General features: G+C 38.0%; 1 protein-coding gene across 5 annotated transcripts in view; it reads right to left on the reverse strand.

The window, feature by feature from the left end:
• Positions 1-514: 514 nt before the first annotated feature.
• LOC140463425 (XK-related protein 6-like) overlaps positions 515-25,224 on the reverse strand; it is a 77,104-nt gene continuing 52,394 nt past the window's right edge. For 3 of the 5 annotated variants that reach the window (XR_011954678.1, XM_072557337.1, XM_072557346.1), the window contains one exon: positions 515-2,351. Coding sequence is in view for 2 of the 5 variants with exons in the window: in XM_072557337.1 (XP_072413438.1) it covers positions 2,243-2,351 (109 nt within the window). In the remaining 3 variants the exon portion in view is untranslated. Of the gene's footprint in view, positions 2,352-21,638; positions 24,488-25,224 lie in introns of those variants that run through there. The other 2 variants (XM_072557381.1, XM_072557355.1) reach the window with 1 other exon arrangement.

Raw genomic sequence — 25,224 nt, forward strand, 5'->3', positions numbered from 1 at the left:
ATACAGGATTGGATGGGAAGATAGTGTTAATGTGGAAGATCAGCTATGATTCTATTAATAGGCAGAGACTGCACAGAAAAAGTAAAAATAAAATTATTTCAAAAGGCTCTGAGGCACACAGGATGCATCCCTACCACTGGGCCAGAAGGTCCACATTCAAGTCCCTCTTCAAACTTTGATGGCTATGGAAGGTATGTCACAACACAAAGAAACAAGTTAATCATCAATCTGGAAAGTCTTCCAATGTGCTTATGGTAAGAGTTAAGAGCATAAGCAACTGCTTTTCAAAAAAACTATGGTTACCAGCACAGGATACATGGAAAGTAGGAAGGGCATTCAACTGTAAAAACAGTTGCCAAATCCAACAAGTTGACTCTAAGGTGATTGGCCAGAATTATAACAAACCCAGAAAACATGGGAAAAGCTGGAAGGAAAAAAAATTGGAGTACATAATCTGTTAATCCTCTATCAATTGGGTGATAATTACATTCAAGGAATGGACATGAGATAGGAGCAGAAATAAAGTATTTTATTTTATTGAAAGTGCAATGTGTGTCATTATAAATAATAACATTTTAAGTAATTAGTAGGCTCCAATGTTCTATCCTTGACCAACTGACAATCCAAAATTGAATTTACTCATTTTTTTTTCTTGAAACTGTCAACTTTGAAAACATGCTATTAAGTTTTACATTTGGACAGCAACAGATAACTTATTTTCAAAAGTGGCTACCATTGCATACCATTGGATGGTCAAAGTTGAATATCTTCAATATTTTAATCTTATGATTAAACGAATTGTCAAAATATTTGGGAATTAGCAAATCTTGTACAGATCTTTCTTCTTTTACAAACAGATGATCAAACTCAGAAAAGTCAAACTGTTCAAGTTTTGTTTTGAAACAAGTGATATAGATGACTATTAAATGATACAGATGACTTGTGTGTGTACTTCTAATCTATCTGTTCTGATATAAAATGACATATCACTGGGGTAGGTGGACTTGAACCAAGGCCACTTGACCAAGTGGTTAGGACACTAACACTGTGCCACACAAGCCTTCAGAATGCAAGGTTCTGAGATCAGACATTTTCAGACCATTATGGCCAATCGGCAGATTACTTCATAAAGTTGCGCTAAAATATGTACAACTTGATGACATCCAAGATAACTATAATATACAAAATTTTTTTAAGCAGTCATAACTTTACAACAGTCAAGTCAATTTTTATTCAACTTCACATATTAACATACTTTTCTCCATATGATGTTTATACAACTAAGAAAGGGTCACAGATGATACTTTCTCTCAAATTAATTTTTCCATGCTTTAAAATCAATCAAGATCTCTTTATGGAAGAAGGTAAGTCCATACACCACTATTTCAACTGACATCATGGCAATTTGGGTCACATGTGGATAGGTTCTCCCTCAGTGGTGCTGCAAATGGGAAGAAATCCATCTGACTGCCATGTTTTCATTTAAAAAAAATTACTCAACTGCCTTCTAAAATTCCTTCCAAAAGGAAACACATCTTCTAATTAACTGTCCTGTTTGCCTGATCTATAGAACTGCAAGCAGTTAAAAAAAGGAACACAAAAGATCAAAATCTATGAAATGATCAAAATTCTATGCAATACCAAGTTCTAGAGATCTTAAATTTAGGCTATTTTGGCAACTTGTTAACTGTTCTCTTCAATTTTGGCAACTGATTTAAAATTTGCACAATACAGCTGAAAAATACAAGTCATCAACATGAAAATTCTAAAATGGCCAAATGAATAATGGGGGTGGCACAGTGGCTCAGTGGCTAGCACTGCTGCCTCACAGCGCCAGGGTCCCAGGTTCGAGTCCAGCCTCGGACGACTGTCTGTGTGGAGTTTGCACATTCTCCCCGTGTCTGCGTGGGTTTCCTCCGGGTGCTCCGGTTTCCTCCCACAGTCCAAAGATGTGCAGGTCAGGTGAATTGGCCATGGTAAATTGACCACAGTTGTCAGGAGCATTAGTCATAAGGGGGTGGGTTACTCTTCGGAGGGTCGGTGTGGACTTGTTGGGCCGAAGGGCCTGTTTCCACACTGTAGGGAATCTAATCTAATGTCAGTACACAATGCTAATAGATAAAGGCAATTTGTCACATTTATGGAACATTAGATCTTTTACTTGTAGAAAATGAAATACTTCCAACTTCTGAATGGTAATTATTTACACCCTCAATTATAACTACAGAAGTCAAGCACCTATTTAACTCATTTTCCATTGAACTTCTTGCAAAACCTGTAATACTTCTATTTTTAATACAAAAATGGTGACCATGTTCTTATGAGTGGACATCAGTGAAACTCTGTAAAACCTGAAAGGAGAGAAAAGGAAAAAACAAAAACATTAATTAAAATGAAATCAGCATAGGAAACATTTAAAAAAAGACAAATTAAAACAAAAATAATGTTAAAACTAAGATGTATGAGTGAAAATACTTAATTTACACAATGTTTCTTGAAGGAAGCAACTCACAAAAATACATGCTCAAAAGTGAAAAATATCACTATCAGAAAATATCCACAACCACTTTCCCTAGTTTTGGTCAACTAAATCTGTTCTATGCTGTCAGTGTGGCCACATTAATAAACAGAAACCTCTACCTTCAACTTTCATTCCCAAATTCAAGGTCTCACTGGTTTCAAAGGCCCATTTTAAATAAATTTAGTGATCAACTGTAAACAGAAGAGATAAAAATAGTCTACTTTTAAAAAGGTTTCCAATGTTAAGCAATTTAATTACATTGCTACCCCACATTAATATTAAAAGGTATTATAATAGTTAACTTTCAATGAAACTTTGCCAACTACCAGATTAATATCTCCGTCCTTTTTCAACCTCTAGACACCAAGCAACTGGTTAGAAAAGACCATGCAAGCTCTCCAGCCTCCAAATCATGACTGTATTGTGATTAGCTGATATGTGGTTGGCAACATTGTAAGTGCTGCTGAAACAAAGTGATTGATGTACCAACCCATGTAGGATGTGATACTTTACCACACATAAAATATCGCAAGTAAGAACAAGACTCATCAGAAAGTGTTATGCAAACCCAGAATCCACATAGTGCTTCATAAATGAACTTGCCACCACAGTGGTTAATTCAGCTTTCTTAAAAGTGTGTTCAGCCTTAATATCCCAACCAAATACATCTTACCAAATTAAGATTGTAGCTTCCACCTGAAAAAGCTAACATGACTCCAGAGATATCCAAGGCCATTCAGAAAGTCACTGGTTGAAATTTAAAATTCATTAAAATTAACATGACAGGTGTGGTTTACTGGACAACTTTAGGCGACTGTAAGGTTGTAGAGAATGGAGAACTTCCTCAATGGTCTACAGGCAAAATAACTACTCAAGACAACAATAATCCATACAGGAGAAGAAGATCTGAGATTCAACTTCTGGTTTATGCTTCAAATTGGTGTCCAGTATACTAGCAATAACAATACAATATTTTAATGAGAAATTGGAAAAGCCAAGCACACAGTTGTGAAGTTGCCAGAGAAAAATATCACCTAATAGCCTCTTCTTTTACTTAGTGACTTCTCTATTACCATTCATTATGTAATGTTCATCTCTTCCTGTTGGGCATTCCAGAGACTGACTTCAGCTTCTTTTAGACTAGAGACACTGATCATTATATCGCTGCCTTCATTTCTCCGATCAACTGCCACAGAAAAATAATTGATGAACCATGATAATTGGTAGCATCTCTTAAAAATACAGCAACATCTGTAAATAATAGTTTTGAATTTACTACACTTTCTGCTCCATAAGCAACCCTGTAAAACTTACAAATATCATTGTCAAAAACTAACCAAATGAGCAACACAAAATTTTGAATTTGCATCCAAGCAGCTTCTGACAACATTCTGCTCATCAGCTTTATTGTTAATAAAAAGAATCACACTTGTAAGTGCAAAGACTACCATATTTGAGGAAAGAAGTGATCTTCTAATTTCAGGGAAATGCATAAAATATATGTCATACATATGTGTAAAATGTAACATATTCCTCAACATCCCAACTGAATACATTGATATCAAATTAACACTGTACCTTTCATCAAAATAGCTAACTCCTGAGAGATCCAAGGCTATTCAAAATAACTACCAAAAGCAACAATAATCCTCATACAGGATAATAATCTGAGATTCAATTTCTGGGCTATGCTTCAAGTAGTCCAGGACACAATAGCAGGAGCTGAGCAAGACAGGAAGAGAGAGAGAGAGAGAGAGATCGGGAGAGAGAGCGGGAGAGTGGGGGGGGGGGGGACCTCTGATGTGATCTCACTCTGTTAATAGGAATGAGTGTCTGCCAGTTTGGTGTGATCAGGATCTGGCCCTGGCCTTGGCTCTGCAACATGAAGGACTTCTTCTTCACAGCGAAAGGAATCTCCATCAAGAAACATTCTCTCAGCATCAATGCAGCAAAGGCATCCATTGGTATCGGCAAATAGGCCGAGCAGTGCAGATTTGTGGAGGCAGCGGAGGATAGTTTGGGATCCTGGCAGCTTCTGATGAGGTGTGCCTGCCACTGACTCATTGCTGCCGAGATGGAGATGAGTCTGGGCTCCCAGCGATACCTGCATCAAGCGGGGATTCATGGAGGTGGCGGAGGCAAGTTTGGGTCTAGTACAAAACCTGGTGGCATCAGCAATGACTGCATCAACAAAGTGGGCACGAAATGGACTTACAGCAGCAACGGAGTCAAGTTTGGTATGATATCTGGTGGCATCTGCATTGGCATTGGCAAGGCCGGAAAAGGACTCAATGGTGAAGTCGTTGTTGGAGGACAGTTGCTACTGAAAAGTGGCAGACTTTTGTTCCAGTGGCAGCGACGTGATGAAGGGGATTTGTGTCTGGCCACCAGGCCTGGGCGGAGCATTTGGCAAGGAGGACTATAAAATTGAACATTTTTCTTTATTTATTCGTTTTCCGACTATATTCTGGTTTATTTTTCTATATTTTAAGATGGCACTGGAGAATGGTGCAACACTATGCAACACCTCTCACTGTATTTTGTTGCAACATACACGTGACAATAAATAAATCAATAACAAGACAGTTTAAAATGTATTGGCTGTAAATTATTTTGGGGCATCTAGGAGGTGTCAGAAGTGTTACATAATTTGCAAACCAGGTCTCATTATTAAACATCAGCTGATCAACACAAAAAGCACAACAGAGAACAATAGAAAACATTGAAATATGTTAGGGGGCTGAGGAAATGAAACAAGAAACACCTTCATCTCTTTCGGTTTTATTCTTGTTCAAAATTCCTCAGAACAATGCAATTATTTCATTACCATTCTGCCATATTTTAGTGAACATTGCAAACATGAAAGCACGACTGATTTTGATTTGGCTGAGTTTATCATCAATACCACTGTTTCTTGCACGTACAGGAACAGCACTATGCCACTGCCCAGCAAAGCAGCAGCAGTGACAGATGCCTGTTACAAAGATGGCGCTACCAATATGATCACAATGGGATTATACACACTGGACAGAAAGTAAGCACTAAGCGCTTCTGAGGAATTTTAACAAAATGAGATTTCCCTTCCTTCTGAGCTACCACACTTACGTCAATAGGATGAAAGTAACCAAAACAAGTGTCAAAATAATTCAAACAATGAGCTGCCTTTGCTCTGAACCTTGCTGGAGTAGGATGCACTTTGTGTGGGATAACAAAGTGCTGTTCTCCCATGGGGATAATTAGTGCACAATTTCAAGGTTAAATGCCATTCCCACTGTGCACAAATGAATGATCAGCATACAATAGCCAGGCTACAATTCTGGGCCTCAGTTTTGAGGCCAAACAATCTTCATAGCTGTTTGTTAACAGCTTGTGGTCAGGTGGCCAGCAGCAGAAATAATTACAGAACTGGTTAAGAGCTACAGTCAAGCACGCTGGAAAATTTGATCCAGCTAGCTTAAACTCTGCCATGACCTGTCACTTCCTGTGTCGAACAATTAAGGCAAGTGCCGTGATATGTTGAAGCATATTAGCACCAGCCTACCTTATATGCAGTATAGAATGTCAAAACTTATGGCTCCCAAACATTTACTCATAAACTCCATTGCTGGGATTGAACAATATGATCAAGCTTTGATCAATTCATTGTCTGAATGCCAGAGATCTTTCTGGAAACGGAGCATATTTTCAGCTCAGTTAAAAGAACAAAAACTTTCTGAGGAGAAACCTCCAAAACATTTGAAAAGTACATGCCTTGTAGGAACCTTCAGAGAGAACAAAGAATCACGAGGCAAGCTCCACACGAAGAACAAAGTTGGCCCCCCTTCATTTGAATCATGGTTGTAGTTAATTCAAGACAAACTTAAAGTAAGAGTTAGGGTTAAATGTGAATTAAGGTATAGTGAAGTTAAATGAAGAGGTAAATCTTAAGTTAAATTAGATTAAATAAGAAGTAAAAGCTGCAATAAATGCAAGTTTTATATTGAATAAAGCATTAAATAAAGAAGGCTTTTTTTAAAAATTAACTTCAGAGTTAAAAAAATGCTGAATTTCTGTTAGTCACACCTATTTAAGGCAAGGCAACAAAATGTAAAAGTACAGTTCCCAAGTCAGTTCTTGATATTTCCCTTTATTGTTGCACATTAAAGCAACTGCAAAATAATTCAGGTGACAATTTCTTTGGCTGTATAATACATTTTACAATAGCAGCATTGACCTTTCTGAAATTAAATATTGTAAAATAAGAACGGAAGACACTGAAATGTGTTTTTAACATTGGCTTCTGATACTTATCGCAAGTCAATTCTCACATCTGGATTTCTACTGAAAAAGTAATCACTTCACTCTTCAAAAGATACTTAATTTAATTTATTTGAAGATGCTGTTTTCCCATTGCTAAAAGTTGAATGTTTTGCCGTGCACTTATCAGGACAGCAATCCAAGAAACCAAACTTAGAAATGGAGCATCAGTTCATATAGTACTAGAAGAGAGTGCTGATTAGACAGACTATAGTTGGCATGGAGATGCAACAGGAATTGTTAAATGTCAATTTTAGCTGATTAAGCTCCCAACCAGGCATACATTGACTGGTCATGTGTTTGTCTTTTTTATCTGGATCACACAGGTTAACTCTTGCTTCTTTTCTAAGGCCAAAACCAATACTGTGAATTCTAGTTGTGATGAAAAGATACAGGTCACTCTGGTATAAAATGTGTTTTGTTGATGCAAATTGGCTATAATGTGATTGACAAATTGTGGTCATTGTTTGGATAATGCTAACTTTCTACTGAACATGTCTAGCAATTTTCTGGAGGGATCTTCTACAGCGCAATTTTCCATAGTGCAAGGGTACAATATACCAGAATGCACTCTATTTAAATGGTTACTGAAGAAGTTGAGAGGGAAACATCAGAAACCCATTCCCAGATATTATTTACTTGTCAATAATTGCAACCACTTCACAGGTAGGATTCTGACTTCAAATATTTACATAGGAAGCCCTCATTTTCAGAAGCAGGCAAAGATTTGACCACTGTAATACCTATAAATTGGATAGATAATCTAAAATTCAACATCAAATACTTGCACTAATCATGACGTAAAAACTCTACAGCAAAACATTTACTGTTTTAAAAGCAACAGAAGTGCACAACTATCCTTGCAAGAATCACTCAATAATGCATTACTTAACACATCCTATTTCTGACATACAAAGGTGAAGCCAAAGCACTGATGAAGATCATAGAATTCCTAGTGTGGAAACAGGACCTTTGGACCACCAAGTCCACACTGACCCTCCGAAAAGCAACCCAGCCAAACCCATTCTCCTACCCCATTACTCTACATTTTACCCCTGACTAATGCACCTAACCTACACATCCCTGAACACACTGGGCAATTTAGCATTGCCAATTCACTTAACCTCTTTGGATGGTGGGAGGAAACCGGAGCACCTAGAAGAAACCCACACACATGGGGAGAATGTGCAAACTCCACACAGAGTCATCCAAGACTGGAATTGAACACGGGTCCCTGGTACTGTGAGGTAGTGCTAACTGCTGAGCAACTGTGCCGCACTAGATAGAAGATGCTTACAAAAAACAAGACATCAAATAGGAAAGCCATTTTAAAGTCACACTTTTTAAAACACCTTCAAAAGATTTTAACAACGGACAAGCCTAGGCTCAATAGACAGGAACTGGCTAAGTATGTCCAAGATAGGTTAGCCTTGTTGTGCATGCAGAAATAGATATGGCTGATTTATGCACATGCAAAAACTAGTGCCTCAATGAATAGCATCATAAAGCAGCGTAACACTGTACTAACAGAACATCAGCTGCTATAATTAAAATGAAAGAAGGCAACAGGCCTTCATAGAATGGAGGATCAAATCATAGGTAATATATTCGAACAAATCACAATGAAACAAAGCCTGTAAAACTAACCACATGCTATGTTTCTTTGAGAAAATCAGTCTTGACAAGGTTTTGATTTTAATTATTTTAAAGTGAGGTCTGCACCACGTATTCTGTACACAGTTAATCTATTATATTAGCCATGCTGGTGTTAAAAACACCTAGGAAAGTATGAACAAAATATTCATATTAAATATCAATGCAATCTATACAAGTTTCTTTATAAAAAAAAACAAGGCCAGCCTAAAATATAGACATTATCTTAATGCAACAAAACAGGTTATTTTTAAAAATATGCTTAAATTAGGTTACACTTAACCTAGTCAAAAAATGACTTAATCATGCACACATACATCAGAACATTTGATGAAACTAAAGTTACCTGCATGTTTCCTTCAATTGGAGTTCACAGTCCATAGCATCTGACATACAAATCTAATTTTGAAATATGAGAGTAGTGCATAGACACAGAAAGATCACCAATAATTTCACCCGAAATGTGTGCATTGCAATTTGAATGTCAAGGACTGAACAGACGCTGAAATGCAGCAGACAAAAAGTTCCCCAAGTTTTTCACTCTTCACTCTAAAGTCAGTCATACCCCACTCTAGGTTCAGGTTTAAATTACACAGGAGCTACATCAGTGGGGAAAAAAATTGTGGACGCGCTCTCAATGACTCAAAACGCAGTTTTGTTAACATCAAGGTTTTATTTAATTTGAATGATAACACTGGGACCATGGATTTCCAGTGCACATGTAAAAATCCATGATTTCTGAGTGATGCTTTAAGTATCAGGCTTTTTGGAATGATGATTGACAACCCTTCTATTACTTTCACAAAATTTCAAGGAATGATTTTCTCTAGATAAACATTGTTTACCTACAGAATTAATTTTTTAAAACCATGATATTTTAATGCTGAAGGTCCTTAGCAAATCAGAATCCACGATGTATTGACTGGAGATGATACCCGGCCTACAGCAGCACCAAGAAGAGCATGAGTTACTTGGGTCAGGCAGCCTTGCCATTGATAGCACTTGAGTGGAGATCTGGAGTTTGTCAGCATTTGGGAAAGATGCCAGAATCAAAAACCAAAATGACTTTTGATGAAATTAAGATGAGAATGTGTACAAATATGATAAATTTCTGTCCTCTGTCAGCAAAGAGGAGAATGGGAAGGAATGGGCATCACAACCGAGGATAGCAAAATCCAGGACTGTGCAAATATTGAATTTAGTGCTACTTGAGTTGTGGGGATATAGATAGAGTCCTAATTTATGAGGCACATAACAAAACATAAGTTTCGTTAATCATAATCCTGCTGTTTGCCTGACAAGTTAAAATAATTCAAAATTAATTTGTTTAATTTGAGGAAAAAACTCAAAAATGAACAAAGATAAACTGATGGCTTGCTGCACTCTTCCTTTGTCCGTTTTTTTAAAAACCTAATTAAATTCATTGTGTATTTTATATTCAAATCATTTTGCTTGTGTTGGCACTGTACAAATTAACCTGAAGAATGTTTTTGAGTTTTATCATCAGTCTTTGCTTAAAATCTTTTTGAAAAACATAAGCAGACAGATGAAGAATAACAACAGAATTGTTGAAGTGACAAATTCTACTGACCCAAGTTTGGAACTGGAGATTTACTAATATGCTTCGGATGCAGAATTGTTTTAAGCTTGCAGTGAAACATTCTTGCAAAATCATGCAGATATAGAATGGTAATAACAAAGAAGATGGCCATGTGATCTGTTATGCCATTTCTACAACAGAAATTTAACTTGTTCCAGTCTTTCACTATTCTCCCATCACCTTGCAAACATTCTATCTTCAGCAGCTTATCCAACCCCTTTTTAAAAAGCATTATCCAATCTGCTGCCACCATCCCTTCAGGCAGAAAATTGCGGATTCAAGCCACATTGTAATTTTGAACATCTCCAATGAATCTCTTCTCAACCTTCTCCAAAAAGAGCTGCAGCTTCTCCAATCCATCCAAGAAAGTGAAGGCCCTCACCCCTGGAACTATTCTAAACTTTTTGCTCCACCCCCTTAAACATTCACATTCTTCCTAAAATATTGTACTCTATATTGAGCATAATACTCCAACTAACGTTGAAGCATTGTTTTATAGGCATTGTTTTATACCTGTTTCTTGTTGCACTTGATGCCTCTCATAACAAAGCCCAAGTTCCAAGATCATGTTCTCAACCCATATGTGCCCACAGTTTATCAGTGTTGAAGAAACAAATAATAATTCATATGGGTGCCTGTTATGTGAATGTTTGGATTTGCTTTATTTAGAAAAAAAAATAAGCAATGCAAAGTTCTTTATAAAAGTGGATAAAATGGCCTTACATAAAATGATTTGCAAAAACAAGATCATTTAGTAAACAGCATTACCATTAAATCAAATTGGTAATTGCACACCAAATATTTTCAAACTATGGAAACAGAAAACTGAATTTACCAAGTTTCACAGCTTTACATTTTCCAACAAAGCAAATGCTGTCAATAGAATGACAGAAAAACGTAGCACACAGGGATTCCTGAAGAAGGGCTGATGCCTGAAACGTCGATTCTCCTGTTCCTTGGATGCTGCCTGACCTGCTGCGCTTTTCCAGCAACACATTTTCAGCTCTGATCTCCAGCATCTGCAGTCCTCACTTTCTCCACACAGGGATTCAACTCTGGTTCATGAAAAGATGTAGAAAAGCACGCCAGGAGCAGCACCAGGCAAACTTAAAAAATAACATGCAAACCTGCATGGATGCTAAACAGATGAAACAGCAAACAATCTCATATTAAACAGGCCAAATTAAGATTCGGCAGTTCTGCCACATCGAGTCATAATAGCATTGGACAAAGAAGTAACCAGAAGAGAAGGTAGCGAAACAATTAGCCCCATATCCAATAATGGATCGTCCTGTACCTCACCACAAAAAGATGAAGCTGAAATAGCTTCAGCCAGAAGACCCAAATGGATGTTTATCAATAACCTCCTCTTGAGATCTCAAGCTTCACAAATGCCTGTGTTCAGATGATCTGATTCACTCCACAAGATATCAAGAAACAGCCAAAGACATCAGATATTACAAAAGCTATGGACCCTGACAACATCCCAGTTCTAGTATTGAAGTTTTTACTCCAGAACTAGCTGTGGTCATAGCCAAACCAATCTACCTAACAATGTGATAAAACTTGACAAATGAAACCAATCCCTGCCATATCAGTTTACTCTTAACCATCAGGAAAATTGCAGAAGATGCTTTTGATAGTGTTACTAAATGGTACTATATTCAGCAAAATCCTACTCACTGATATTCAGTTTGGGTTCTGCTAAGGGAAAAAATCAGCTTCATTCTTCATTACCTCTTTGATCTCAAATGGCCAAATGAGCTGAATTGATCCAAAATGGCCAAATGAGCTGAATTATAGAAGTGAGGTGGCAATGACTACGCTTAATTACCTCCAACAAGAAAGCCATCACCCCATGATGTTCAACAGCATTAATACCCTCAACTAATGAACTGAACCAACCATATAAATATTATAGCTACAAGAGTAGTTCAGAAGTTAGGAATTCTGTTGCAAATACCAAGCTCTCAATTTCTCAAAACCCACTCACCGTGAAAATGACACAAGACACGACTGCAGTAAAATACTTTCCACATGCCTGCATGAACGTTTCTCTAACAGCACGCAAGAAACTCAACACCTGTCCAATCAGCATCCCATCCAGCAGTTTAAAACATTCTCTCTCTTCACTACTGGGTGCACAGCAGCAATGTGGATCACATTCAAAGTGCACAGCAGAAATTCACCAAGACACCTACAAGCTTGAAGAGCAAGGAAAGCCAACCACCACCTGCAAATTCCTTCCAAAGCTACACATCATTAAATCAGAACTGTATTGGCATTCTTTCATTGTTAGAAAAACCTGGAACTCGTTTTATAAAAAACATATCCTGTGCTTGCATGCAAAAGTGCAGTGGGAAGGGAGGGTTGGGAGGGCAGAAGATTTCAAAAATGAGGAACAACATAGAGTAAATGATTCTTTGAATTGCTGCAATGGGAGGAGAGATTCTGTCTGTCAGTGGTTCTAATCCAGCAGTGGCAGGAATAACAGAATGGACTGTTGAATATGGGCAATAATAGAACAGGAAAGTGGAAGAATGCAAGAATGAAATTAAGATTACACAGAAAGTGGGCTGCAGAAAGTATAGTCATTTGATCTATCACCTCAAAAATATCTTGATTGGATTTCTCCAGACTACACTGGGAATCTATTCACAATTACACTCTCAATCCAATTACAGGCACAAAGAAAGATCTGAACAGATTGAGGGGAATTATTGAAGGGGATTGAGGACCTTATTTTAAAAAAATACATTCTTTCTCTCTAGCTCCAGGCATTGGTTACCCAGCAACAAAATCTAAAACCAGGATTTTTTTTTCTCTTTTTTTGGGCCAATAGTAACATTAATCATTCTGTGCCTCAAGCAAAATACAAGTAAGGATTTGGATGAAACACATAAGCAGGAGCTTCAGGCAAATGGAGATTTTCATTTATTACCAGAAGCCAAGTACAGTTATTATTTTCGACCTCTGTATTGCCCACGATCATCTTTACTTGTCATCCAAATCTTAACATTATTCCATTATACTTCTACTAATTCTAAGATTTCAAAAAAGCTGTTAATATAATTGCCAGCATTAAATAGAGGCCAGGAAATGGCATTAAAATTATCCTACAAGACCAACTTTTGGCAAAATTAATTTTAGCAATAATGGCTAAAAATGGAGCCATTCGCTATTAAAATGCTTCAGTCTTTTTAGAAACCTTAAATGACCAGCTTACAGCAAGAATCTAAACTTCCTGGTATGTTTATACTTATTCCATGCTGACCCAGCTCCCCATCTCCACATTCCTCCTTGAAACTCAAGAGGTCAAATGTTCAGCAAATGGCATTAAGTGAAATGCTCATCTCCAAAGGCCTCAAATCTTAAGAAGAACATGAGGTACTTTCATGGAACTGCTATACAGACAGCCTACACCCATATTGGTGTAGACATTACATTGCTATCAAACCTTCACCATTAGATATTTTGTATCTAAACACTACAGATTGAATTCACCATTGGCTTTTATAGTCTGGAAATTGGGTGAAATTTGGAACAGCTTCTGGCAGAAACCCCAATATTCTGATAGAAAGGATATCAGGGGAGTTCCACCCAGAGGTGGCTCAGTGGTTTGCCAAAAACAGCCTAATCATTCCTCAGTAGTTAAAAATCACAACACCAGATTATTGTCCAACAGATTTATTTGGAGCAGCGGTCTGAAAGCTCATACTTCCAAATAAACTGTTGGACTATAACCTGGTGTTGTGAGATTTTTAACTTTGCCCACCCCAGATCAACACCAAGACATCATTCCTAAGTAGCGAAGAGGAAGTCATGGTTAAGATTCTTGAATATTGTTTGCAGCGTGAATAGGTACAATTGCTGTAACATTAACTCACTTTAAGGTATAATGACGATTTAAAATGATAATTATTGTAAATAACAGTCATGTCAACTTGCTTTCCTCCACTATAATTCTGGACACAAATGCTATATTTAATACTTGAGTTTCTAAACTGGTGTGCCTGAGTATTAGAAAACTAAGTCATTGAACGTCTAGCCACCTGTTAATGGTTTTGACAACAACTTGATTGACACTATATTCATGCACTACTGGAATGTTAATATTATTGTTACTACTAAGCAATCACTAATATCTCCACTTATAACTATTTGGATAGTTACTACCCTACCATGTACACTTTTTGTTAAACATATTGCCAAAGAATGGTTTTAAGAACTAACAGATCACAGAATCAGTATAGTACTGGAAGCACTCAGCCCTTTACATCTGTGTCAGCTCTCTCAAAGAGCACTTCACCAATACCATTCCCCATCTTCCCAAAGCTGCACATTATTCCTTTTCAGATCAAATCTAATTCTCTCTGGAATTAATTTGATTCAGCCTGCATCCAGTATACTCTCAAAGCCACAATGATGAAAGTATCATTACAATATGAATTTGTGAACAGGCCACTCTAGCCAAGTAGTTCTAGTGCCGTTAGAATATTGGTATCAAGCCAACAATGTGGAAAATTAACAGGTCTGTCCTGTCCTAAAGAGCAGGACAAATCCAACCTGGCCAATTATTACTATTGGTTTACTATATCATAAGTGATGGGAGATGTAACCAACAGTGTTATCAAGCAATACTTAATAAGCTCAACAAATACCTATTTACTGATAAAAACTGAAAAAAACTGCAAATGCTGTAAATCAGAAACAAAAACATAATGCTGGAAAAGCTCAGCAGGTCTGATTCCGCCTGACCTGCTGACTGATGATCAGTTAAGGTGTAACTGGGTCATTCATGCCTGACCTAATTACAACTTTGGTCCAAACATGGAAAAAGGGCTAAATTCCAAAGATGAGCAAAGAAAAACTGCCCTGGACATCAACACAATATATGATCTCGTAGGGCATCAAGGAGCCCAAGCAAAACTATGTCAATGGGAATCGCAAGAAATTTCACCACTGGATGTAGTAATACAAGTAATGTTGTTTGTTTTTGTTGGAGGTCAATCACCTCAGCCCCAAGACATCTTTGCAGAAGCTCCTCAGCATAATGTCCAAGGCCTTCAGCTGCTTCATCAACAACCTTTCCTCAATCATTATGTCAGAATTGGGGACACTTCCGTTGATGATTGAACAGTGTTCAGCACCATTCATAACAAAGTGGATACTGAAGCAGTCCAATAATCCTGGACAACCACCAAACCTGGCAGATAAACAGCAAGGAGCATTCAAGCTTCACATTTGCCAGGCAATAACTATCTCTAACCCTAAAAATCAACTTAGGGCAGCTTATCTGAGCTGCCTACTTGCACTGGACATTTATTTCAAATGTTCTATCCATGCAGATGATTCTAAGTGAAGTTCCTTATCTCTACAATTATTCTAGTGTATTTTTTCCACCTTCTCTAATGCCTTTATACCCTTCCTAAAATGTGGCACCCAGGACAGGATGCAATAATGTAGTTGTAACCAAATCAAATTTCCATATAAACACAACACACTCTTGCTTTTATACTTTAAAGATTTATATGGCATCTGAAGCTTTATCAATAATGGCTTAAACACTGTCAACTTGCCTTGCCACCTTCAATGATTTATGCCCATTTACAAACAGGTTCCTGAACCCTATTAAAATTAGTATCCTTCATTTTATGCCTTTTTATGTTCTACTTACAAACATGAAACACTTCATACTTCTCTTCATAAAACTGTATCTGCTACTTGTCTGCCCATTCCACCAACTTGTCTTTTTGATGTTCTACACAATCATTTTGATGATTCACAACACTTTCAAGCTTTCTATCATCCACAAATTTTAAATTTGTGCCCTGAAAATTAAAGTCAAGGTCCCAAATATAAATCAGGAAGACCAATGTCCTCCATCCAATAAACACCTATTTACCACTAATCTATTTCCTGTCACTCAGCCAATTTCATATCCATGTTGCAATTGTCCGTTTTGTTCCATCAGCTCTAATTTTTCCCACAAGTCTGCTGCATATCACTTTAACAAATGTTTTTTGGAAGTCCATGCACAACATATACTCAGCAATGCCCTCACCACTCCCTCACTTTTACATCGTCAAAGATCTCAGCAAATTAATTAAACATAATCTACCATACATACACTTGTGCTTGCTTTCCTTAATTAGTTTCCATTTATCCAAGTGAGTATTACTTCAGGGAAAATTAAATATGTTCAGTTACCACTAGAAGTAACTGATCAAGATAGAGATTCAAGCTTGATTGTCAATTATTTTATACAAGTATTACAGGTAAAAGAAATTAGATTCAGATTTCCAGGATCCAAAGATTTTTGCATTTATTCAAATGAGATTTATGATGCCTTCTTAATACTGAATATAAAAATAATATCTACTGTGTACTGAATTTGTGCAATGCACCTAGTCAGTCATTCTACAAGGCTCTCTGACAAGAAATATTTCCTTTTTAGAAATGAGGGTCGTTCCCTTTCTGTGAATCAAATCAGTTTAACCAACTTGTGCCTCCATACATGTTCTTGTTTCCCAGTATCCCTCTTGTGACTCTTATTCATTGATCAAAGGATGCCACTTACAGCATTGCTACACAATGATTTTATTCTTCAATAAACTGAATTACTTGTTGCAAGCAGTTGACTCCAGAGCTGACTGGTGGTTTCCAAACAATAATGAAGTTGAAGCAAATAGGTGGCATCATCAGAGGGACACTATCAGGCAGCTGTTACTTTAAAAAGCAAGCATTGAAAAATTCAATGCACTTACCCCTTGCTGGAAAAGTGCAGCAGGTCAGCAGCATCCAAGGAGCAGGAGAATCGACGTTTCGGGCATGAGCCCTTCTTCAGAAGAAGGGCTCATGCCCGAAACGTCGATTCTCCTGCTCCTTGGATGCTGCCGGACCTGCTGCGCTTTTCCAGCAACACATTTTCAGCTCTGATCTCCAGCATCTGCAGTCCTCATTTTCTCCTGCACATGAGCTTGACTGTCAAGAATCTGCCTTTAGTTTCTTTCTGTTAAAGCAGCTGACCATCAAAAGGTGGCTTTTCTCTTCCAGTTATCAAACAAAATCCATCTTCTGTTGGAATGATCCATCCAAATAAAAACATGCACAATAAAGTAATTTGTATTGAGGACAGAACTTTTAAGATGAGGCAATACTAAATTAATGCCTAATCTACAACCAAAAGTTTTAGATTAGAAATAAGAATTCTACTTCAAATTACAAGAGCAATTAAGTTGAACAATCAAATTATCCTCCACATTTTTGACTGCATCCTGTTAAATTCATTACTCCAACATGCAAATATCAACTGTCTCAATTTCCATGACATCAAACAATCCTCTCCTGCATTAGGAATTTTACTTTTGTCAGCCAATTAAATGGAGCAATGAAAGGCAATTTATGGAATTTGACCTCAATTCCACATTCTATTAAGCTACTGACCTGAACTCTGCTGCTTTGGCAGATGCTTTGTGGAAACCTACTTGTTTTCCATAAGGAAAAAGAATAAATTGGATGCAAAATCTCCATCTCTTATTCTTCTTACAAAATGAATATTTCTTTGATACATATTGCACAATAACTAATTTATGTTCCTACAGTCACTTTAAAATTAATTACAATCTTTTTTTCTGGGGTTTTGACTTTGGCAGAGCAAATGCAATAGCAAGGTCATCATTGTGTGTTTGGGTTAAACAATAAAGACTTGACATAGATTCAGCTTCAAAGACCTAACCTACCTTCTATTGAAGTTTTGTCTTCATCTTTCTGGTACCTTGATGAACAACAATAAGATCTAAGCCTCTAACAGAGAACCCTAGCTACTACATTCTGATTTAATGGACTGTCACTTTGCATTTCTCTTCATCTTCAGTTGGTGGACTGAACATACACACCAATAAACTAAGGCTCCAGCCAATAAACTAAAAGATAACTTCTTTTAACAAGAAAAATGGTCATGATTTTGACAACTGTAGATCACTACAGTGCCCCCATTCACAAATTCTCAAAACGTGTCAATGAGTTTTTAGTATTATAAATTACAAGATCTAAAAACAAAAAAAAACATAATAAATCACAGTTTAGGCCTCAGGTGAAGAATTGTGGACAATTCTGGGCATCACACTTTAAAACAAAGACAGAGGGTTACCAGCCGGTTATCATGGATGTGTGGCTTAAGTCACGAGCAGAGTGTGGGAGAAGTTAGGGCTGCTCTCCTTTGGACAAAGAAGACTAATGATGACTTAGTAGAGCTTGTCAAGATGCAGATAGATTTCGTAAAATAGATGGAGAAGATCAATTTAAAATAACTGACAAAAAATCTGGAAAGGAGATAAGTAGAAATAATTTCACTCCAAATTGTCAGGATTAGAAACATGCTATGTGAAACGATGGCAGTAGCAGTTTCCATAAATATTTTTAATAGAGAATCAGATAGGTACTTGAAGATGAGGAATTTACCAGGTTATGGACAAAACCCAATAGATAAGGCATAATTGCTTTTTCAAGAGCTGTATAAAAACGATGGGTCACATTCCCTTCACCTTTTGCTGCATGATTCAATGAAATGAATAAGAGTTAGTGTAAGTGAGAAGTCAATATTACAATGCCCGTCAACAGATTTCAAAACATTAAGTATAGATACTCCCATGTGTTTTCAACAAATACTACATTTGGAAGGTAGACAGTTCCTTCCAATGTGGTGAACTGCTGCAAGGGAGTCAAACGTACTCCACATTCTCTGTTGGCTAGGGACCTTAAACTCTAAGAGTGTAATGGTGGAAAAGCACAGCCAGTCAAGGAGCCAGAGAGTTGACATGTTGAGCATAAACTGTTCGTCAGCTTATGCTCAAAACGTCAACTCTCCTGCTCCTCGGATGCTGCTTGACCGGCCATTCTTTTCCACTACTACATTCTTAGACTCTGATCTCCAGCATCTGCAGACCTTAATTTTTCCCCACTTTAAACTGTAAGCCAGTCAACCAAAGATAAAAGCTCATTCTAAAAATTTATGGTCATCTCAAACAAGCTGACAGACATGGACTTTAATCCATTTCAGATACGTCACAATAAAAATCTAAACTGCAAGCAAATCTGTCCTTTAATCTGTCAGAAGGCATTAAAAAACAAACAACACACTACCTCCTTTTATTTAAATGGATTGGACACCATTCTTCGAATGGACAGAAAGTTTGGAACTGAACAGAATCTGAATCATAGCATGGTTAAGTTATTTCACCTTTCGTCTTTTAAAAGTTCTCTCCAAATTACTATCTAATTTTCTTTTGAAAGCTACTGTTGTACCGGTCTTCATAACATTCCAGACTATAACCATTTGCTAAGTATGTGGAACAGTTCTTCTTCATGTTATTTCCAGTTGGTTTGCTAACCATTTTAAGTAGGTGTCATCTGGTTCTCAACTCTTCCATCAATGAGAACAATTTCTCCCCAACTACTCTGTCCAGCACCCCTCATGACTTTGAACACTTCTGTCAAATTTTCCATCAACCATTATTTAACCACCACCTCAACAACATAAGTCCATGCACATAACTGACATCACTCATCCTGCAATTAGGATGCCTTCATAAATTTCCAGAAGATATAATACTTCAGTTGAGAATAAACCAATGCATTATGAAGGTTTCCTTGCTTTTAGAGTAGATCTCTCCTGTTCTTTTGTGAAATATGTTCTTTCATGGGACGTGGGCATCAAGGGCTAGCATTTGCTGTTCATCACAAATCGTCCACATGGAGGTGATCGTGATTCATTTTCTTGAACCACTGCAGTCTAACTGATATATGTACCCAAACACTGCGCTGCTCAGAAAGGAATTCTAGGATTTTGCTGAAGTGACAATGAAAAAATAGTGACAGAGCTCCAAATCAGAATTGTGCGAAGTTTGGCAGGAAGCTTGCACATAGTGGTGTTTCTATACAATGAACATCTTGTTATTCTACATAGTAGGGGCCATAGGTTTGTAAAATGATGTTGAAACAGCCTTGCAGAGCTGCTGTGGTGCATCTTATAGATGGTACATACTACTGCCCGAAGGATGTTGTGAAACTTGTAAATCTTTTCTGAATCTTTTCAAGGATGTTGCCAGGGTTGCAGGATTTGAGCTTTAAGAGGTTGAATAGACTGGGGCTGTTTTCCCTGCAGCGTCAGAGGCTGAGGGGTGACCTTATAGGAATTTATAAAATCATGAGGGGCGTAGACAGAACATAGAAAAGTACAGCACAGAACAGGCCATTTGGCCCACGACATTGTGCCGAGGATTGATCCTAATGTAAAATAAAATAACTTACTCTACACACCCCTTAATTCACTGCTATCCAGGTGCATGTCCAGCAGTCACTTAAATGTCCCTGATGACTCTGCTGGGGAAAAGCCTCTGACTATTGACTCTATCAAGCCTCTCATTATCTTGTACACCTTGATGAGATCACCTCTCTTCCTCCTCCTCTCCAGAGAGAAAAGGATAGGATAAATAGACAATGTCGCTTTCCTGAGGTAGGGGGAGTCCAGAACTACAGGGCATAGGTTTAGGGTGAGAGGGGAAAGATGTAGAAGAGACCTAAGGGGCAAACTTTCTCACGCAGAGGGTGATAAGTGTATGGAATAAGCTGCCAGAGGAAGTGGTGGAGGCTAGTACAATTGCAATATTTAAAAGACATCTGGATGGGTGTATGAATAGGAAGGGTTTGGAGGGATATGGGCCGGGTACTGGCAGGTGGGACGAGATTGATGTTGGGATATCTGGTCGGCATGGGAGAGTTGGACCAAAGGGTCTGTTTCCATGCAGTTCCTCTCTATGATTCTATGTGGAATGAGTTAATATGTGAGGTGGTAGATGAAGTGCCGATCAAGCAAGCTGCTTTGTCCTGGATGATGAACTTCCTGAGTTTTGTTGGAGCTGTATTCACAAACCAAGTGGGGGTATTCCATCATACTCTGTAATGTACCCTGTGCATGGTGGGTAGGCTTTACATCGTCAGGAGATAAATAATTCATTGCAGAATTCTCAGCCTCCAATGTTCCTGCAGCCACTATGTTTATGAAGTTAGTCAAATTCAGTTTCTGGTCAATTATAATCCCATAATATTGACAGTGGGGGGATTCAGCAATGCTTGTGTCAATAAATGTCAAGGTGAGATATTCAAATTTTTGTTTACTGAAGACAGTCATTGCGTGGCTGGCTTAAATATTACTTATCAACCCAAGCCAGCATGTTTTGCAGGTCTGGCTGTAGGTGAACATGGACTGCTTTCATCTCTGAAAAATCAGAAATGATACTGAAGGTTGTGCCATCAGCAGTATCTACTGAAGCTGGCTGGGCCTAGGGCATTACTCTGCAAAACTCTTGTAGCAATATTTGAGCATTGAAGTGATTAAGCTTGTAACAACCATCTTCCTTTACATTAGGTATGATTTCAATCACTGGAGAACCTTTCCCCTGATCACTGTGAAACTCCAACTTTGCCTAGGATTCTTGGATATTAGGTCAAAAAACAGTGGCAACTCTCAGCTGACCCCTCAAGTTCAACTCTTTTGTCTCTGTTTGGACCAAAATGACAATGAGATTGGAAGTTGAGCAATTCTGGTGGGACCAAAACTGTTGTATCAATGTCATGAATGCAACATCATTGGCTTGTGCTTCTACAAATTCCACTGCTGCTTCACTCAGTACTCAAAGATATGTCTAACCTGGCCCTGGTGACATCAATGTTAAGTGCAGCCAGCCTTCCTAATACCTCTTGAACAAATTTTAGTCCAGCCGGTGACTCAACTACCTCATCATTCATTTTAATGATATGAACTACATGTTTTTCCTCAGTAAACATAAATGCAAAGTAGGCATTAAGTACCTTAACTATACTGTCTTTATGCACAAATCCATCTTTTGATCCCTAATTGACTCTCCAGCTCCTTTTACCAAGGAAAAGCAAAACATTCAGATCCTTTGACTACCTTTTGCTATTTGTATGCCTACAAAAGTTTTTGGATTTCTTTTTATGTTCAGGCACATCCTCTGTTTCTCAATCTTTTTCCAATTCCTCTTTGAAGTTTCTATATTCAGCCTAGTTCTCAGCTTGCAATACCAACCAAGTATTGTGGGATGTGTGCGTTGCTAACAAGGCTAATTTTAAATGTCCTTGAATGAATAACTTGCCAGATCTTTTTGAGGGTGATTAAGAGAAAGATACATTGTGTGCAGTCTTGAGTCACATCTCAACCAGGCCAGATTAGGAGATTTCTTTACCTCAAGGTTATGAATGAATTGCCTTTCCAATTGATTGAGAAAGTGAATTCATAGTCTCCAGCTGATGGATTTAAACTTATGTAACAAGATTACGAGCCCAGGCGTCTGGATTACTTGTTCAGAAGCATAATCATTGTGCTACCATTCAATCTGATCAAAACTTCATTTCTTTTGTGCATTAACTATAGCCTATGAATGTCTTCTGCACGCCACTTAAAATTTTCAAATAAATATTAAAAACTACATAGCACCATATGTTTTTGAAATTCAATGCAGACAACATCCATTGCATTTCCTTTATTAACACCTTTTATGATTTGCAAAAAGAACTCTGATTTTGCCAGTCACAGCTTTGTTTATTACAAGTCATGCTAGCTGTCCTAAATGAACACATGGGCAACCTCTGCGTTGCAAACGAGTTCCAATTCTCAGTATGTTCACAAGTTGATCTATATGCAAGTCTGAACCCAATGCAGGACAACATAAAAGTAGCAGTTCATAAGTACAGGAAATATGTTCCAATATTTAAAGGTGCACGTGAGGCAAGTACAAGCATTCCTAAGATTGACATTTGTAAATTGGGGACCCTCTGTAAAGCATTTGAATTCTATCCAGTATTTTTGATCTCTAGAACTTAACTCCATTGTTAGAATAGCTGATCTATAATTATCAAGTTTTAAACTTTCTCAACTTCTGAGCAGATTTGCTATCTGAAATTGAACTTGTCACTATGTCCATATCCACAGATATTTAAAAGATTGTTCTCAGAGCTTCTGCTATTTTCTCTCTAACCCCTCAGCACTTCACAATGCTTAAAACTAGAGCTCAGTGCCTTTTCCAATTTTACCATGATAATCTTTTTTTCAGTCGTACCTATAGTTAGTCAGTCCAATTGTCTACCTCTTTACCTTGTAACTTGCCAATTCTCTTAATGCCTTTGAAAATGAAGACAAAGACCAAATATTCATTCAGAATCCCATCATAATTCCTGCATGATTGGACACAATGAAACTTGAGTGCGGTGAGGAAAAATACATTTTCATATCTATTCAGACCTTTTATTTTCATTATATTATGGTTCAGAGTGGAAATACACATATATATCAAACGGAAAAACACTGTACATGGCAAACCCACACTGTATAAAACACTGTCATAACCATTCATAGGGTCATAGAGATGTACAGTACAGAAACAGACCCTTTGGTCCAACTCATCCATGCCGATCAGAGATGCTACCCTAATCTAGTCCCATTTGCCAGCACTTGGCCCATATTCCTCAAAACCGGTCCTATTCATATAGCCATCCAGATGCCTTTTAAATGCTGTAATTGTACCAGCCTCCATCACTTCCTCTGGCAGCTCATTCCATACACACACCACCCAGTGTGTGAAAAAGCTGCCTCTTCACTCCCTTTTATACCTTCCCTGTCTCACCTTAAACCTACGCCCTCTAGTTCTGGACTTCCCCACCCCAGGGAAAAGACCTTGACTATTTATCCTATTCATGGCCCTCATGTTTTTATAAAGCTCGATAACATGATCCTTCAATCTCTGATATAGTATATTACGAAAGATAATCATCACTTCAAACAATGCAATCATAACAGGGAGAACAAGTGAAATAAAATACTTAACAAGAGTTCTCGCTAACTTGAAAAAACTTGACACAACAGTTCATTAATTAGACATATTTTGTCATGTTGGTGATTTGACTACAACTAATTAAATATAATAAAAACTCAGATTCCATTGCTTCAGGTTCATGCTGCAGGCTGTGTTTTTAACCTCAGCTTATTTGTTAACTTAGACATCTTTTACTTCAAACCTACCAACCCACTTTCCCAAGTGCCTATCCTTAAGCAGGTGTCATTCTTCCCCTTTCTGCTGAGAAAGTTCTAGCTATCAATATCAGACAAATTGATATCATTGTTGTGTTTCTGTTCGCCGAGCTGGGAATGTGTGTTTCAGATGTTTCGTCCCCTGTCTAGGTGACATCCTCAGTGCTTGGGATCCTCCTGCGAAGCGCTTCTGTGATCTTTCCTCCGGCATTTATAGTGGCTTGAATCTGCCGCTTCCAGTTGTCAGTTCCAGCTGTCCGCTGCAGTGGCCGGTATATTGGGTCCAGGTCGATGTGCTTATTGATTGAATCTGTGGATGAGTTAAAAACACAGAAATAGAGAACACACACCGGATCGTCAACGCCACGCTCACAGGAATCCGATTCACCAGAGGGGAAGAAAAGGACAACCATCTCCCATTCCTAGACGTGATGGTACAGAGAACACCGAACAGAGAATTCACCACAAAGGTATACAGGAAAGCCACACACACAGACCAAGTCCTAAACTATGAAAGCAACCACCCCAACACACACAAAAGAAGTTGTATCAAGACACTGTTCAAAAAGGCCACAACACACTGCAGTACACCAGAACTGCAAAAAGAGGAAGAAGAACACCTATACAATGTATTCGCCAAAAACGGATACCCACGCAATTTCATCAACAGATGCCTAAGGGAAAGACAATGGAATGAGGGCATGCCACAACCCAAAGGACTGGCCACACTACCACACATCAAAAACATTTCTGAACTGACAGCCAGACTACTGCGACCACTAGGACTCATAACAGCACACAAACCAACAGCCACTCTCAGACAACAATTCACCAGGACGAAGGACCCGATACCCAGCATGAGCAAAACCAATGTAGTGTACAAAATCCCATTCAAGGACTGCACAAAACACTACATAGGACAAACAGGAAGACAGCTAACGATCCGCATCCATGAACACCAATTAGCCACGAAACGACATGACCAGCTATCCTTAGTAGCCACACACTCAGATGACAAGCAGCATGATTGGACTGGGACAACACTAC

Source organism: Chiloscyllium punctatum, chromosome 3 (assembly GCF_047496795.1).
Source record: "Chiloscyllium punctatum isolate Juve2018m chromosome 3, sChiPun1.3, whole genome shotgun sequence".
NCBI lineage: Eukaryota > Metazoa > Chordata > Chondrichthyes > Orectolobiformes > Hemiscylliidae > Chiloscyllium > Chiloscyllium punctatum.